We start from the raw sequence: 18,964 nt of genomic DNA, 5'->3' as shown, positions 1-18,964 counted from the left end.
TGAGTCAGAGGTATCCACTCTTATTTTTTTCAAAAGGTTATTCAGACTTGAAACATTGATTTTCTGGCGTACAGAATACCCACTGACACACAGTCACACACAAAGAAAACAAGCAACAGGCGTTTTATTTTGGCTCTCTTTGCAGCCATTAACGTCGGCGCTTGGGTGTTGGAGTGCTGAAACACTGAGTGAGGTTTCTGAAATAGCACAAGGATTCAGTCATCTGAACATCTTGTATGGTCTGAATACATTAGACACTCACCAGGCTCCCTAAAAGTCATTGTTACACGTCTCTACAGCCATGAATATTTGATACATACTTAATCAAGAGCAGGAGGACAATGTTACTGTGGAGACTATTCTAGGATAGAAAGGAGAGGAAAAGATTCGGCAGGAGAGGCTCAATATCTGTGCTTAGTGGGTTTATGTGTGCTGTGATGCTTATTACTGTTGACGAATATTTCCCCTTTAGAACTATAATATGAAAGCAATATCACACATGAGTCCATGTTTTTACACTGAATACTTGCAAGACTGTGAGTATCTTTCTTTAGATCAGTTATTTTTAATCAACTCTGGTCTCAACTCGGCTTATCACTGTTGTATAAATGCTTTATGACACTCAAGTGCTTGCTTTTTTTTTACTGAATATTGGCACTATTGTCATTATCTTTCCATACATAGAGTAATAAGGTTCAAGTCTGATATGAGGGACTTTCCATCAACTCACCACGGAGCTTTCTTTTTGTAACCTCCATGAAGCTCTTTCATCGACCTCTTAATAGCCTCTACAGAAGTAACAGTGGCCTCTTTTCATACTGCAGGCTCATAAAGTGGACTGAAATCCTCTTTGTGAAAGGACGCAGCTTTATTGTCCCTTCATCTTTTCTCCCACTATGCCCACCATCTCCATCTCCACTTGTCACAGCCCTGAAGAGAAAAGACGAGAGTTCAGAGGTGACACAGCGCCGTGGGCTGCGGAGCCTGTTTCCATGGAATCTGGATTTTAATTCGGGCATCTCCTCAGTCAGTCCGGGGTCCTGCCGTGTTATCATGGGTAACGAGTCATTGATGCTCGGCAGGGAAGAGGCCCCGCTAGCGTGATTAAGTCCATTGGCTTTACTGAGAAGAAAGCCAGGAAGCACAAAGCTCTTTACTTCGCACTCTGTCATCCAGAGAAAATAATTTAGATGAGTTTGGACAGCTGGGAAAGCAGCCAGAGACCAATCCAATGGTTTCACAAGTAGTTCTGTGAATCCACAGGGACAGAAAATTATGTTATTAAGCTTAAATTATGACATTTTCTGTTTTTGACTACTGAAAATGACTCTGTTATGTCTTAAAATGTAATTTAGCTCAAATTTCTCTGGCTCTGGCATAATACGGAGATCCAGTATCAACCTTTCCAACCCATCAAACCATTTAAATGTCAGTGACTTGTGTTGATTTTAGGCCCAGTTCCACTTAATAGGTGAAGTGAAGGCATTGCACAAACAGCGGCTCTCTAGGTCACCTTGTCAAGAAACAGCTGAGTGCTTCCTCTCGCTCAAAACGGTGCATAAAGTGAAGTTATGAGTGAGGCCAGGATTGTCAGGAGTAACCACACTCCATTGCCCACTGAAACAGGAAGTGTATTTTCATTAAGGTTACCCATGGGGAGAGAAAGTGTCAGAAGGCCAGGCCAAATCCCCGTGGCAACCAACCAAAGATTGCCCCACAGGCACTCACCTGTCAATCATTGTCCTTTTCTTGTGCAAACCCTGTGATTTACTCTAATGGGCCCATGTTTGTGGGCTCTGCTGTCCTCTGTTCAGGTCTGACCTGTCGAAGGTAACAGTAGAAGGGGCAGTGACTTGCAAACATTCACATGTAAAACGTTGGACCTTAGGGGGGTTTCTTCTGTGCATGTGTTCCGTCAGACCACCTTTGAGAAAGAAAAGAAAATATTATTCCTTGAAGGACAGAGACAAGCTTGGGCCTCCAAAAGGATGTAGGATTTAAACTGATACCAAAAACAAAACATAGAAGCACTCCGGAGAAGGGAAGTAACAGAGTATAAATATTTCTCATACACTTAAACACAGCTTGCAAGTATTCTTACAACGCTTTACTTCCGTTGAACCCCTTAAATTCTACCACACAGATCTGTTCTCACTTCTGCTTTCCTTTTCACATCCCGCTTGTTACTGAAGCCTTCATCATTTGTAAGTTATACATTATTTCTAGATGTCATCACTGTGTGCTGTTTCCCAGACATTAAGACCAATTTCAACATAAATAGATTTGGCAATAATTTTAAAAAAAAGGACAACCTTCTTGACATATCCATTAAGGAATATTTACTGCGTGTCTGCGTCTTAGGCTGTGTGAAGCTTCTGCTGTATGTTTACATGTTGTGCCTCTCAAAAGATTCCACAATGGGACACCCAATATTATGCAGTTATTGTGTACAATATAAAGGTACATAGGTGGAGTTAACACGGAGGTTTCTTACAGCACTGTGTTGCAATCCAAATGTAAAAAGAGCCATAGTGTGTACTTTTGCTCTGACTGCATGCATGATATGGGCTACAAAACGTTTGCCATTCTCTGTCATTTGAATAATTGGTTCACCAGCAATCACGTCTTTCCCCAAAGCCCTCGAGCCTCACACAGATTATTTTACATTGCCTAAATGTTTAAGCTGATAAAATCTCATTCCTCTACGCAACCTCGATTCATAGGGAAGGTGGATTGCTGGAAGACATCTGGTATTTTCATTTTACATGGGAGTGACACGTTAACGAGTTCTCATTGTGTTACACACTTGTCTCTTCATCATCGTAAAACTATTTTTGAACTATGTGCAATGAACTTTTGAACTGATTCTGCCAATTGTACGCTCTCTCCTGGAGGTTGTAGTGAATACAGAGAGCGCTCTGACCTCAAGAGTGCACAAAAGACCTCTACCCGAGTTATCAAGTAAACTTTTCGAAAAGGCCATGGGAGACCAAGGGCTGCATTTTTTTTTTTTTTTTTTATATAACCTTCAAAGTATTTGTAACTGTTTATACATAATTGGTATTTGATATTTCACATGAAATGACAAATATGTAATATTACCCTCTGCAGCCTTATTGTGCCTGTACACCCACAAATGAATGTATGTGGCTTCAAAACAAAATGTACAGTTTAATGGCAGATATCCCAGTATATATCACCATTGAAAAATGATCCCTTCTTTTTTTGGGCCAAGGATGATGCACATGAGCACTGAGCACAGATTGTCAGTTTATTGGAGTTGATTCTTGGAATCATATACTATATAAAGAGGCACATGGTTTGTGTGAGAGAAAACAGAGAGTTGTGTTGGAGCAGTTGAAGGTTTGTCTGTCCTTCGAACTACTTTAGGAAGTGGCCATTCTCCTTGAAAAGTCTTTGGAGAGCTTTCGATGGGACTGAGCTGGAGGAGGTCATTACTCCTGGCTCGAGTCTAAGTGATCCGTCTTCTTACGGAGGCCTGCAGTGGTAACCACCCAAACAACCCCGCCTCTGTTACCTAACCTAACCTTCCATCCTCCGCCTAACACCATCCCATTCCAGCACACACAAACAAACAAACCCCACAATATCCCCATCACAACACAAGATATCACACCTTAGTGCATTTTGGCTTGTTAATATTTATACAACCCACATTTCCATACCAGTCCTGCAGGCAGATGCAGAGCATATGGCTTGTTGTCTCATAGTGAATGATTGAATAATCAGTTTGTAACCTTTTGTGGCTCATTCTCCAGGTGTGTCATTCAAGTGCGTGGATTTCGCTGCGGGGAAAAAAAAAAGGGTAAATGAATAAATTACACAGGATAGATAGTTAGACTTCACATGGAGAAGCAGGAGAGCTCATAATGACTTCTCTTTGGAGGAAGCTCTCGCATTTCCGTGGAACATTTTCTCCCTTCCCATTCCTCCTTTTCACACACCCCCTCCACCCCTCCACCCCCACACTCTGCTGTACCTTCTATTTCTGACACAACAGCTATGAGTAATGAATAGTTTGCCTCGCACTGGTTCTTAACAAGTGAGCGGATTGTATACAGTGTGTTCTGTATATCGGGCTAATTAGTGTTGTGCTGGCACACCCTGGCAGAGCGCAGAAACAGCCCACTCAGTGGTTACTCCTACGTTTCTGCTGCAGGCAAGTCTGCAGCCAGTTATGTTTGCTAGTGGGGGAAGAAGTGACAGTAGCAGACACTGAAGCTTATTCAGGAGGATGTAGGGCAGCATGGTGGTTTCACTCTAAAGACCGGAAGGCTAAATATGTACCTTAAACCCACTTCCCTGCATGTTGAACACAAGTTGTTTGCCTTGATGCATGTTTACAGTTTGAGGCGTGGTACATTTCGATACACGATAGACAACTGTTGAATATTACATTGTTTAGTTTAGTTTGTTTTTCACAAAAATGCAAAGATATGATAAGAAAATATAAAAGTACGTGTGTGATAGAAATCAGTAAAAGGCTTGTTTTAAAATCCTACCCAAAGACATGTACAAGGGCATGATAGAATATATAAAACCACTGAAACAACAAAGAAAAGCATCCGCTTGAGGTGTTAGAACTTAAACTTCATTTTGGCTTGAAATAATGTGTTCTGCTACTTGACTCTTTTTGGTTTACTCAGCAAAATGTTTGAGGAAGAAGCTGTACTTGCCCAGCAGCAACCACTGCAACATTATGGTCTACACTTGGCTGATCCCTCATTCTTCTTCATCTTCTGCTACCAAATATTAGTTTAACACGACTTATATCACTAAAACACACTGTTTCAAGAGATTGTGTATGGTATAGGAATCCATATTAGTGTATGTTTCTGTAGATGAGGGCAGAATGTAGTATGAGTCTGCATTAGTGCATTTACATGGTGATTTAGATTTTTCATGGTGTTGCTTTTTGGTAGAAAGGGATTACTCTTTTGATATCTCTCGCCTCCAAAACATGATGAGGATCAGCACAAAGATGTTACATCTGTTAAAAATGAACTGCACAAAATGCAAGAAGTTGTACTGAAAGAATGTGAAAAGCTCTTATATAGAACCCCATTAAGAAATGGCCGTATCTAATGTGACCTACAGGTCTCTAACTGTTTTAAAGCTCTGGGTTTGAGAGTTTGACCATCATCTTCTAGAACTTTTGGAAACAGAAATGATCATATTTGGAGAACATGACGAAACGCATTGATCTACAACCTTATTAGCCATTGTGCCATTGTTGTTGACAGTTTTAGATTTTGATTGGTCGGTGAGAAGTGACATTGATGAGTGCAAAGTTGTTTCAAAAGTTGAACTATTTTAAACTGAAAGCCTTTTTTTTTTTTCAACTTTTGGAACGAGTTTACAGTCAGCGCTTATATACAGTCTATGAATGAAACCAGTTTTCAGTTTCATTGTCAGGACGTGTATTTCACCCTCCAGCCAATACTACTTTTATTGAATGTACGCACTTCCTTTGTATTTCTTTACTTTATTTACACATACTGTAACTGTGCGCTAACACTACACAAGTTTGTCACTGATTCATCTCTGTGAGCATTGATTTCCTGCTCCCACGCTGTTCACCACCTCCTTTGACAGCTCACTTTTCTGTCTTTATTATTTTTCCTCAGTACCATCCCACAGATCCCTCACTTACTGTGAATTTTCCAGAACTGAGGAGATGAAAAAGCCGTCTCTTCTCGGGCGTATCTTTTTCCCTATTCACCTCGTGTTTTCTTTCACTCTGTCTTCTCGTGTAACTCAAGACGAAGTCACTTGTTTGTAACCTGTTTGGCTTCGAGTCTCGTCCTCAGTCAGCCCATCCTTGCCTTTCAGCGATGTTGTATCATTTATACCTTGACACACTTGCCTCCTTCACATGCACCTGCTCCTTCTCGCTCATCTATCTCCTCCTCTCTGTCTAACACCTCCCAGTCTGTCTCCTTCTCTTCATCTCCAGCTTTAAGATTCCTTCTCTCTCTCTCTCTCTCTCTCTCTCTCTCTCTTTGTCACTTTGCTTCCTCGGACCAGACTGGAAGACTCCCTCTCTTTATGATGCCTGACATGTGGCAATTTCCCTCCGTTAATGACAAGAAATGTGCCAATTACCTCTCCGGATGTTTCGCTGCCAATCAGTTTCTAACGAGCTGCGAGCCGGTGTGTGTGTGTGTGTGTGTTTGCATGTGTGTGCAAGTTTGTGTCTGCTGGCATGCAAGAAAGTTAGACATGTCTTCAGCTGAATTTAAATCATTTTTATTCTTTTCTCCTCAAGTGCGGTGTGGAGATCAGCTTACTCTTCTTCATCTAGGGTTTTATTAATGAGTCCCAATTATAGCACGTACAGAGTAAATGATGGGTGAACTGTTGCTCACTTTCCCTCCCTCTCTCTCTCTCTCTCTCTCTCTCTCTCTCTCTCTCACACACACACACACACACACGTATATACACATACATTCCCACTTCTGACATGAGTTTCTATCACTTTCTATCCCTCGTCACCTCGTCTCCCTCCCAACGCTCCATCTGCTCTAAAAAGCTCTTTTGTTCAATTTTTAATTACCTTCTCATATAAAAGTGCTCTTGACATCTGAATGCAGCACGTTTCAGAGAAGCTGTCTCCGTGACTGGTGCAAAATGGATAACCAGCTCTTTGTATCTACTGTCAATCTCTATTGGAGAATAGACCTGATGCCCTGAATCAGCACTAAAAAAGAAATTATTCATCAGTTCAACAAAACTCATTGTTTCTTTTCTTTGCATCATCTTTATTTGTTTGATTGAACTGTTGTCCTCTTACTTTGCATCATGACAGAGATACCAACAAGGCTTTCAAGTCTTTGTTTCTAAACACTGGGGCTTTTCTTTTTGTTCATGTTTGACGTATTTGTTAGTTTGAGTCAGTATAAGAATTGATGTAGATATTGTAACACACACACACACACACACACACACAGACACACACACACACACACACACACACACACAGACAAATGTATGTGGTTTATTTCAAACACACAGATGCATTCACTACAATCACGGCAGCCTCCTTATCTATAATTAAAAAGTGTTGATAGCTGATCATTACTTTCATTGCAGTGATTACAATCTTTAAGACGAGCTGAGTAATTTACATTATTTGTTTGTGTGTTTAATGATGGAGACTTACTATGTAGAGTACAGTTTACAAAGAGCATCTAAATATCTGATATAGAGGCTCCAGTTCTGCTGCTGCAGCCTGACAGATGTCTAACTAGCTCCTCGGGGAAGGTCAAAGCAGACAAGTTTCGATGCAATTTAAACAGAAGCCAATTCGACAGCACAATACTAAAACGTCAGATTATACACATGTTGGAGTGAGCTTTCCACTTTGTCCTTTGACTAGATGTGAAACAGTGTTTGCACAAAAAGCTGATAACACCCTGAGCGGAAGGGTCACGTCTCAAAACAGACAATGTTCATGCAATAGCCCACCAGTAACATCAGCTCAAATACGAAAAGCTCAAATGTTTTCATGTCTTACTGCTTTGTTGCAGGTCAAAAGTCTTAAAGATGTTGAGCATTCGATATTGTTTTCATTTTGTTGCTTCCTGATTTATAAGAAAGAAACAAAGACAATGAAAAGTGAAAACATACGAGAGTCATCAAGTCACATTTTAAATTTAAACACATATCTGATAACCCACCTAACAGAACACAGCTAACTAACGCTAGGATTCAGCCACCTCCTTGATAGCATTTACGTTTGAGAATCTCGCATATGATAGGAAAGGCGAGTATGTCGACGCTCATCTTGAACACACTGGATGTATTTAAGGTAACAGCTCTGAACGAAGCAGTGAGGCAGTGATTCTGTTCTAACTACGGTTTAGATATCTTGCTTGTAATTTCTTCCCGCTGCAGTTCTCATTGACGTGTATACTCGTAAAAGCTGCTTCATTAAGCATGCAGTAAAACAAAATGAAATCACGAGCAGCCAGTATAAAAAGGACCTTTTCTTTATGTGTTTGTAAGTCACTCATTATTTGGTTTCATCTTCTTGAGCAATAACGACGAGGTCTAAAAAAAGGGACTGAAGGATTGATAGATGAAATGTCTCTCCTGTATATTGCAATTGATGTCATACAGCGCTATATTGCTTAGTGCACGTGTACAAGTGGGAGAGGTTTCATTTCAGCTGGTAGACGGCTTCTATCCTCCCTGACTCCATGAGATTGATTCGGCTAATACATTTTTATGGAGGAAAACACTCATAAGCAAGGGGGGGGTCACATTAACAGAGGCTGCCTTGAAATCTCTGCGAATCAAAGCTGTGTGCAGAACGTTCTACGAGTTGCACCTTGCATCATGTCGGCCCGGGGTTTCCAAGGCGTCTTGGGTTGGAAGAGGTTAAGTGTGAAATAATTGTGGAGCGAGGTGTAGAAAACATTTTCTTCTCCGCCTCTCTGATGTGCTCCCACTGGATAAGAGAGACTTACTGAGGTGTGACACCGATGGCTTCTTTGATATCTGTCATCTCACGCAGACACTAGTGAAGCTGCTGGTGCGTGTCACAATCAGCTTCTCATCTCTTCTCAGAAACTTCCAGAGCTATTGTGCTGGACATGTTTTGCTCTTTCTGTTCTTCCTTATGCAATCCACCAACAAAACTGAGCCCACACTGTTTTGTTTTGGCAGGCCTTATATCAGGTTATTGCTCCAATTTCTTTGCAGATACTTCATCTCTCATGTGAAAGACCCTTTATAAACATCCCGCTTATCTTTCCTGTACTACTCCTCCGCCTCTTATCTCTTATCAGGCCCTGCTCCTCATGGGATATCAACAAAACACAGGAAGTGAGCTATTTGCCAGGCCTCCTCTCTGCTGGACGCCTCTCTTTTGAAGAAAAACAGACAAAGCAGGAAATATTTTTGAATCAAAGTGGCGGCGGAGTGTGAGGCGGCACGTGCTATTCTTTTTTTTTTTTTTTTTTTTCCCACCTCTTGAAGAGAAAGGGTGATCTCGGTGATTTACAGCCAAATAAAAGTTCTAAATGGTCCCCTGCTCTGTGAGAGTGCCAGGAGCGCAATATCAGCATCATTTGGAGAACTGAAGCTGATGAGGAAAGGTCAGAGAGACTCTCAGCTAAAGAAATAGTGTGGAGTTTTCTTTTTCCTTCCGTTTGACAACGCTGCTGCTGCTACTGTAGCGCTTTGTTCTAAGGGGAGAATAAAAGGAGCATGATAGATATTGACTTTTTGTAGCAGGACCTCAGGGACGTAAACAATTGCGCTCTAATCCTGGCACTCACTGCTGTTTGAGAGGTTCGGCATAGACAAGAAAAACTATAGCTCTTTAAACACTTTTACAGTTTAATGAGGTCAGCCTTCTGCTTTAATACACTTTTCTGTCGTCTAATATCTGCCTGTCTTTTCCTCTCCTTCTCAGGTGGAGTGGTTAAAGAATGAGGATGTTATCGACCCTGCAGATGACAGGAACTTCTACATCACCATCGACCACAACCTGATCATCAAACAGGCCCGCCTCTCCGACACCGCAAACTACACCTGTGTGGCCAAGAACATAGTGGCCAAGCGACGAAGCACCACCGCCACAGTTATCGTCTACGGTAAATGGCCATCTTTACTTTAAACAACGCAATAAATGAAATGCAAGTAGTCACGAAATACATGTTTAAAGTCAGATACTCAGGTGTTGAGAAAGAGCTGAAATCCTCTAAAAAGTCACCTCAAAATAAAACAATTTTCAAAGCCTCTGCATAAAGCAAATCCTTTTCTTTCCTGCAGCGTGTCACATTCGCTCACTTTGTTTCTGCTGGGAGGAAGGTGTGCAAAGAATGGAAGATTTGTGATTTTCCAAACAGTGAGCGAGGTGGCTGACGTGGCTGATCCGTACTTTAAAGAGACCCCCGCTGTGGTTTCACACTGACTCGCCCACTGTCTCTCTCTAACATCCGCTAAAATGACTGTTTCTGCACAGCACGGCTGCAAAGTCGAACTTCAACTCCTGCTAGAGGCGGTGCAAACTAGATGAAGAGGTTGCGGCGTGTATGTTGATGGAGAAACAGACGGAACAAAAGTGAACAGATGTCAGAAACTTCCAAGTTTAACAGAACTGTCACACCACTATCTTACGACTATCTTATCTTCTGTTAAATGTGAGCGCAATGGGTCACATTGTGTTGATCAATGTAAGAGTGATGTAGAAACACACGTTTAAAAAAACCCAGAGAGTCGATTCTATGGAGAAGGAGTGCTAACTCTGCAAGGCTTTCCCATCAATACCACGTTCTATATTAGGGTTGAAAAACTGCTTTGATGTCAGCTCGTCCTTGAAAGAAAGAAAAAAAACACACACAATAAGCCACTGCGTCTATTTGTGCTGTCCTTGTTTCTTTATCCAAAATGAGAGTCTGCACATTTATGCAAAGTTTTATTTTGTACATTCAAGTGCAAATGAAGCTACAAGCGGGACCCCGAAGGATAGGGGAGCCTTGTGACAGATTCGGGAGATGAAGAAATAAGAATGACAAGCAGCATGTTGTTAGCCACACTCGCTGTAAGGACACTGTAAAAGAGAGTGTAAGATGTTTGGGGAGGGGAGAGAGAGAGAGAGAGAGAGAAAAGAAGGAGGACAGACGATAGATCCATAATCCATGGAGGAAAGAAGGCAGCCAGTAAAGAAATGTGGGTTTTTGGCACTCCTCACCCCTGGAGTCCAATATTTTGGGCTTCACTCATAAGCATGTCACATTTGAAAGTCGGAGGCTCCAAGGGGGCCGAGAGTTGCACCATCTCAAATGCCACTGACTTGTTCGCAGCCACAAGCCCTGGTGTCACTCTGCACTGGATTTAGTCACTGACAGAGATGGATGAGAGTGGGAAGAGAGGCATTAGGAGGAATCAGTGAGTGGAAAATGCAGCAACCGGAGCAGAATTTACTGTCTGGCTGCACGGCGAAGAAACGACCCCAGATTTCAGGGTCAAAAGAGAAAAACTGGATGTATATGTTTTAAATTTGGCATATTTAGCACGTGTAGGGCTCAAAGGATTCAACATAATGATACAGTGACAGGTCACGCTTTACAATAACCTTTCCCAAATCCAAATGTCATGAAGTTTTTGCCCCTCTGCATGCTTAGTATTCCAGGTTTTATTTCATGTTTTTTTTTATTCATGATCACTTCATTATCGTATTCCTCTTTGCAAAACACTTTGTTAGTTTTTATTAAGTAAACATTATAGATTTCCCATTAGCAAAGTTTTTGAATTGCTGAAGTTAAATGGAGGAGTTTGTAGTGATTCAAAGATCCTAAACAGAGAGTCTTCCTGATACGTTTGAGTGCTTCAAAGGCAAAGTGAATGGCATGCTGCAGAATGATAACACCACCTTAACACTGATAAACTAAAGTTGTCTTCATTAATGTTGGAGAAATGTCTGAGCAAAGATCGAAGCAGAAAAAAAACAACCAGGAACAAGAGACATATTCTAACACGTTCCTGTCACCTTGTCTTCCAGTGAATGGCGGCTGGTCGACATGGACAGAGTGGTCGGTGTGCAACAGCCGCTGCGGCCGGGGTTACCAGAAACGCACACGCAGCTGCACCAACCCAGCCCCGCTCAACGGCGGCTCCATCTGCGATGGGCAAGGCATCCAGAAGCTGGCGTGCAATCCTCTGTGCCCAGGTACGTCTCGCAGAAACAAGACACCCACTCAGCGGTGGGTGGAGCGTGTACAAGATCACAAAATATAATACAAGTCTGTGTTTGCATATTTCGCTTGTTTGTTTCTCCACCCTTACATGTGTGTCTCTTTCCAACATAACTCCACTCATGCACTCATTTGTCCTCATATCTCATTTGTCATCTCATTCACTCTACCCTGCTCTGTCCTGTCTGTTGTGTGGCAGTGGATGGCCTGTGGACAGAGTGGAGTAAGTGGTCCACCTGTGGGACAGAGTGCACCCACTGGAGGAGGCGAGAATGCGGCGCTCCGGCACCCAAAAACGGGGGGAAGGACTGTGAGGGCATGGTACTCCAGTCCAAGAACTGCACCGATGGGCTGTGCATGCAGAGTGAGTACCCGACTAATCCTCTGCTACTCTCTCTGACCTGCCCACCGAAAAAGGAATCCCCTCACCCTTAGACCATGAGTTTCACTCTGCTCTTTCATCACAACGCTGTGTTTCACATCCTTACATAACACTCTCATCGCGTCTTTCACTCACGATGTTCCACTTCAGTCATACATAAACAATAAGACATGCTGGAACGCTTTTTCTCTCTTTATTTGAACATGCATAATACACAAAAGCTGTAAAAGAGTGACATAAAAGTAGAAACGCCTGCACAGCTCATCCTGCTGCAAATATAAGTAAGTGTTAAAAAAAAAAAGACTTTGCCACATGGGGGAGAAGTCTAAGGCATTATCCCTGTCACAAGGTTAGCATTTTGGAGTTATATTTAAAGTAATAACAAGTGATTATATTGTACATGTAACTGCGTATAAGGGGTCACAACTTCCTGGCTGCTTTGATGACCACCTTAGTTTTAAAAAAAAAACCTTGCGGTTTCCTTTAGAAGACATGAGGCCACTAAGTGCTGCCAATTACATGTTTAAGTGTTTTATCCATAATCTTTTCTTATAATGATGAAGTGCACTTAAGACTCCAGGATGCGCCGAAGTTCTTACTCGTAAATACTCCTGCCAGTTTGACTGTTATGTAGCTAACATTAAATAAAGGAGCTGTTGTGGTCGCAGCCAGATAATTCTCTGCAGGCGGTGAAATGTTTTCTGCAACTCATGCACAAGAGAGTGTGTGTGTGTGTGTGTGTGTGTGTGTGTGTGTGTGTGTGTGTGTGTGTGTGTGTGTGTGTGTGTGTGTGTGTGTGTGTGTGTGTGTGTGTGTGTGTGTGTGTGTGTGTGAAGAAGCTACAGGATAAAGTGTTTGCCACCTCTAACTTCATCTACCAAAAACAGGCTTTGCCCCCTTTTCTTTTTTGTTTTTTAACAAGAGAAAGAGGAGGAGACTGAGACGGGGGAAGCTGGAACGGCTGCACAGTAACCGAGTTAACTTCTGCGTCTAGTTTAATCAGGACCCTCTCCAGTAAACATAGTTGAAGGTGTTAGACCCACACGCTGTCACAGATGCTTCCATTGTGTCTCTAACCTACTACAGATGGTGATTGTGACACTAATAATATAATCGAGGCTGGGCTGCTGGATGTGTAGAATTTGATACAGCTGGCTGTCACTGTGTGCAGATGATGTGAGGTTTGGCTACACTGTGAGTTTATAAACCGCCACATATACTCTTATGTCGAAGAAACATTCCTCTATAAGTTAGTGTTGACATCACACAGGACACAGCTGGATCAAACTCAAGAAAACATATACTGTTCTGTAGGTCCATATGTGCTGAGGACTGACAGGAAACTATGACTTCAGTGTTCAGTCATTTAATTCAGCACCAGATGAATGCATTAGGTGATTTCATAGCCACGCTCGTACGTCTGGCCGTACAGAAACGTCAGGCAGCAGTCTAAAGAACTACCCTTATTTGTCTTACTCATCCTTTTTTATTTCCCTCTGCGGCACAACATACATCCAACCCACGCTTCTCTCCCATCCCCTCTGCGACTCAGCCCATCTCAGAAGCATTAGTTCTCCGCAGATTGATGGCTAGTTTGCAGAGAATATAAAGCCATGATGATATGGATTTAGGATCATTCCAGGGATTGATTTTTTTGGGGAGCTAAGAGGGTGAAGCCACTTATGTCAATGCTAATGACCATTTCCACCAGCATTTAGAGAGAACGGCCCATTATCTAAAAGCTCACATTATGGCAAATATGATTGGGAATGGAAGTTGTGTGCAATCTGAACTCACCTCGGACCGCCGATCTGCTCCCTCTAGTGCAGGGCGGGGAACAAGGCAAACACGTGTCCGTGGATTCCGTTGCAGCTTTATCTTATTTTCTGTTGTTTGAATTTATTTAAATCATTTCAATTGCAGTCCATCGCAGGAATTTGTCAAAAGGAATTTGATACAAGCGGGGCTGGAAATAGAACTCTGGCAACTCTTCTCCTGTAAAAACACGGCTGACCCGAGTCAAAAAGAAAAGAGTTGTGCTATAATTGACTTTGCAGCTTGTTAATCACATTTAGACTGTCGGGGAGTTTAGGGGTTGGACCTAACAAAGTTAAATGTCTGCAGATTGATCTAGAGAGGTTGCACTCTGCCTGTTCAAAGAGAGCTTCCCAACTTACACGAGAGTATAGTTTTCACACTTCACCGAGGATGACCTGTCTAAATCTGTGTTTTTCCTGCGCTCCCTCTGTGGTCCGTCCTCCCCGAGTCTGATGTTGTTTTCCAGGCCTTTGGTAACCCCGCTCTCAGACATGACATTTTCTTGACATATTGATTTAGCAAAAGGGGAGCGCACACACCAGCAAGGGCAAATCCTTTATTGCTATCATAGACCAGAGATTGGAGAAACATGACTCTGAGGCTCATTTCAGCATTAGAAAAGACACTCTTTGTTAATTCTGTGTGGCCAGTAGTTAAAAAATATAATTAAAGATAAAACAGCCTACTCCATTTCTTTTTAGAGGGGCTGGATTTGAAATACATTTAAGTACAAAGGGGCTGTACATCTTAAGAAGGTGAATTTAAATGTTTGACATGTATCATTGGATTCCTCTAAGACACTCAGGTTGGTGTTTTAATAAACACAAAGTTGCTTTTGTCATCTTCTTAATCAGTTTGTCCCTCCGGAAAACTCCTCCACAATGCATGTCTGTGTTCAATAAACATTTATGATTGAGCTAACTAGACTACCAACCAAACATTGATCTTATAACCAGGTAATGATGAACGATCTGTCGCAGCATCTCTATAGCTGTGTGTCAATATCATGGGAGGTAACATCGCTTAACGGAAGAAGTTTAAAGTTGTACTTTTTGTACCACTTCTACGATTTCTTATTGCTAAAGGGCTGGATTGAGGCTGTTTAAGGGCCTTATTTGGCTCATGGTCAACATTTGGAAATGACATTCAAATAATTTTCTATTTCAGTCGATTCCAAGAAGCAGCCAAAATAAACCTTCAGCAATTCCAATGACGACACCAGTTTGGCTTTAGGACAGTATTCTTCTTTGAGGCTGGAAATCTACCATATTGAAAGAAATAATGACTCGTGTATACACAGACATGGATTTCCTGTTCTATGAATCTATGTTGTCAGGAAAGAATAATCTTTGTTCGTCTGGAACTCCGAGGTTTCCTTCCCAGCCCACCCAGTGGAGCGTGCGTTTACTCTGGCTATACCAAAGGAGCTCCGTTGAATGGAAACTCTATAGGATGGGTTCAAATGGGCCATCAGTTAGACTGACCCTGACAGTCACCTCCCCCTGCTCCGGCTCGCTCTCCCTGCTGCCTGATTACATGTACACACCAGCCCCATCTATCAAGCCATTGATTTTCCTGTCGCTCCACTTGTCTGCCTGTGGCTCTCCCCCTCTCCAATAAGGACTTCATTGTTTGTATAGTTGTTTATGGATGTCCCACAAGGACTGAATATTATGTTTTCTAGTGAGCTGCCATTCCACGCAGCTTCATTACGGTGGCCTACAAGGGCAAACACAAATACAACTTAGGAAATGCACAGCAAATGGAAGGACTGCATTTGAAAGGATTCATTGATTGAACTTCCCTTGAAAGCATGATTACCAGACTAAATATCGTCCAAAACAAACCAAGCCAAACATGGAACGCATTATTGGCGTATATTAGGAGTGTAACTGGAAAGGATACAGAGAATTTAAATACAGGGTTTAATTAGAATTTGTGAATACTGTAAGTGAATGTGTGTGTAGATACATGTTATATAATTATATAATACAGCTCTCCTTTTTCTTATCTCTTTGTTGTCTGGATTTTGATTATTAACCCTTCATAATGTCTGTATTATTTCAGCCTTTCTTCAGTAGTTGACATGGTAAAATTCATTATTTTTAAATATATACAATTGGTTTGTAAATCCACTGCAAGAAAATTAAATTACAGGAAAAAATGATAGGAAATCAAAGTCATACAGAATCGTAGATAATCTGTATTAGCTGTGTTGATGAATTCAATGCCTGGTGTCTAGGACAGAATCCCTTCTGTAGTCTGAATTTCTTGAAATACCCTTTCTTTGGGCTTGAAGTGGTATAAGCAGCACTTTTCTGTTACTCAATCTGTTCTGAACTTTTATATCTGATTTTTCAATTGCAGCTCTTTTAGGCATTTGCAGCACCTTTGCCCTTCTTGGCCGCCGTACTTCAACCAGGCAATGAAAAAGCCAGACTTAAGCCAGTTTGTTTCACACAAAGAATCTATATGAAATATATTTCTCTAAATGTCTGTACTTCAACCTGTCTTTATATCCTGCTTTCCTCTCATAATAGTCCCTTTTATCCCATGCACCACCATCTCCACCACCCCCCTGCAGTGACAGATGTAAGGCCGTAGCTTTCTATTGACTCTGTTGGAGCCCTTGGCTTTATCAGCCCCTCCAACTCCCTCACCTGCCAGCATCGCTCCTGCTGCTGCCGCTGCCGCTGCCGAGGCACTAAGCCAAGATGATGGATAAAGCCACTCCCCTCGCAGACCATCCACCACCCCCACCCCACCCAAACTCCTCTCATCCATCTCTATACTCTATACGCCGATCAGGAGAGGAGGGGGCCCAAATCTAGAAAGATCACCTCTCTGTGCCATCACTCCTACTTTTGAGTTTGTTGCTGTCTCATTTGTTGAGTTTGTTTTTCTGTTGGCTTAAATTTGATTTTTATCATTCCTCTCCCGTCATCCCCCCCCCCCCCCCCCCCCCCCCCTCTCTCTCCTCAACCCCCCTGCTCTCTCTCTCCCACCGACAATCCCTCGCTCTCTTCAAGGTTCCTTTTATCAGAAGTCCTCTGAGGCTAGAGACAGGAATGATTTGGGAAAATCATGTGAGTTATTCATTTCTTTTGACTTTTGTTTTTTGCATTATTCTTCATTCATTCTATGTCTTTGTTTCTTTAATACATTACTTTTTCTTTTTGCACAAAAGCCACCATGCTTACCAATGTTCTTTCATGCCCATCTACTTTTGATTCATGCCACTCCTTATTTTTTACAGATAACTATTTCAGGGCATTTCCTTTTGGTGATTTCCACCCTGTCATTTCCCATGATGCCTCTCTGCTAGCCAACTGTCTCTTTCCAGCCCTGTTACTCCTCTCTAACTCCGAGCTGGCATTGCCCGTTATCCTGTTGCTCCTCTTAAACTTCAGTCTGACACTTTGCCTCTTCATCAGCTCAGTCTCGGACTCCCCTGAAGAATCTTACCCACTGTCTTTTACTCTGTGTATATTTTCCTCTTACTCTCTCTACCTCACCCTCCCTCTGTAAATCTCTGCGTCCTCACCCGGAATGGAGTGTTCAATAATCCCTTTCATTTCCATTTCTTGTACTTTTCCTTTTTTTCCCCACTCCGACAATGGCTCATGTTCAAAGGGATGTATTAATCTAAGTGATACATTTTAATGCGTACACTTAGCAGGTTGCCGCCTTCATCACCAAAGCGAGGACGGGGAGATTGTACGACTGAGGGGGGATATATGTTAAATAACTGCAGGGAAGCTCGGCGGAGGAAGCGCAGTGAAATTACATTTTTGAGACTTTCATCATGGACTCCCTGCTCTGTTCTCTGTTGGTGTCTGTGCAGGAGGAAGGATTAGAGGCCTCACATATATAAGGAAGAATCTCAACACTCCTCTCTAATGTAATGTCTCAGTTAGGGCCTCACGTGTCCTTCCTAGGGACTAAAGTCTTTGAAAAACTATTAGTATCAGATTCTTCCCCGCTTCCTTAATTGTGGCCAATCAGCACATCTAAAGAAACCATCTATTTTCTTTCTAATAATTGTGTCTGTGAGTGAAAGGAAATGTCCTGCTGAAGGTCAAACACAATTCAGTTTCTAAAGAGATTCATGCATCAGAGCATGGAATAAAAGGGATTTTAAATTGACTATATATTGAATGGTGTACTTGTTTAATGAAATTCAAAACATACTTTTAAAATTAGAATTAGAATCAAGTTTTTTCTAGAGAAAAGGAAGAGACCAAGGACAACATAAAAAACACAAAACTTACCGTTCATTATGTTCACAAAAGCCCTCTTGCGTTTTTTTTTTCTCTAGTCCTTCCTCCTCCTTTGTGCAAGACAACACCAGAGACACAGATTGAGTGCCATCTGTATCCCTCAGACACATGAGGCTAATTTACACAAATGCTCGGCCATCATGCATGCCCTGAAAGTGCCACGGATCTATGGCTGATGCTGCCATCTACTGGTGCAAATTCTGTCTAATTTGCATACTCAAATTATGCCCAAAAAATAAAGCAACTTTATTCTTTAGTCTTTGAATTTCCAAAGAGCCTCCCTGTCACACTCAGCAGTGTGCATTTGTACATGCTCACACAGGCCCTCTGGCATTTCACTTCCTGCAACGAAGAGTTTCTCCCCATTTGTCAAGTCGGTGACAGCGATGGGCATTCTTTACCAAACACCACAGAGAGTCCACACTGTCAGTAGGCATCCATTAAATGGTCTGATCTGTAGCCGTGTCTGTCTGCGTCCACATGTCTGAGAGCCCCACTATATCCACGCCAGGCCTGCTAATCACAGAGGTTTCTCCAGCTGGAAAGTGGACAGAAAGGCTGTGGGAGGGAGAGCTGAAAGCAAGATGAAAGACAATTTTTGAGAAATGCAAGCTATGCCTCGATCTTATCTCGCAAGTGTGTAAGAACAAAGACATAGACAGAGTCTGAGCTCCAACACAGGGCACCGTAATTTGAAGATAAAACGTTTATATCGCCGTCTTCAGAACTTCAGATCTGCCTTCTGAGGCTGCCTGTTA

At 42.1% G+C, this 18,964-nt stretch overlaps 1 protein-coding gene across 3 annotated transcripts in view; it reads left to right on the top strand.

The window, feature by feature from the left end:
- Positions 1-18,964, top strand: part of unc5cb (unc-5 netrin receptor Cb) — a 118,116-nt gene that overhangs the window by 83,619 nt on the left and 15,533 nt on the right. Inside the window, exons 5-8 of one of the 3 annotated variants that reach the window (XM_061060995.1) lie at positions 9,443-9,623; positions 11,534-11,701; positions 11,926-12,090; positions 16,956-17,012. In XM_061060995.1, the coding sequence (XP_060916978.1) occupies positions 9,443-9,623; positions 11,534-11,701; positions 11,926-12,090; positions 16,956-17,012 (571 nt within the window). The remainder of the gene's footprint in view (positions 1-9,442; positions 9,624-11,533; positions 11,702-11,925; positions 12,091-16,955; positions 17,013-18,964) is intronic. The other 2 variants (XM_061060996.1, XM_061060997.1) reach the window with 2 other exon arrangements.

The sequence above is a fragment of the Labrus mixtus genome, chromosome 17 (genome assembly GCF_963584025.1).
Source record: "Labrus mixtus chromosome 17, fLabMix1.1, whole genome shotgun sequence".
NCBI classification, from domain to species: domain Eukaryota; kingdom Metazoa; phylum Chordata; class Actinopteri; order Labriformes; family Labridae; genus Labrus; species Labrus mixtus.
This window is presented reverse-complemented; position numbering and strand designations above follow the sequence as displayed.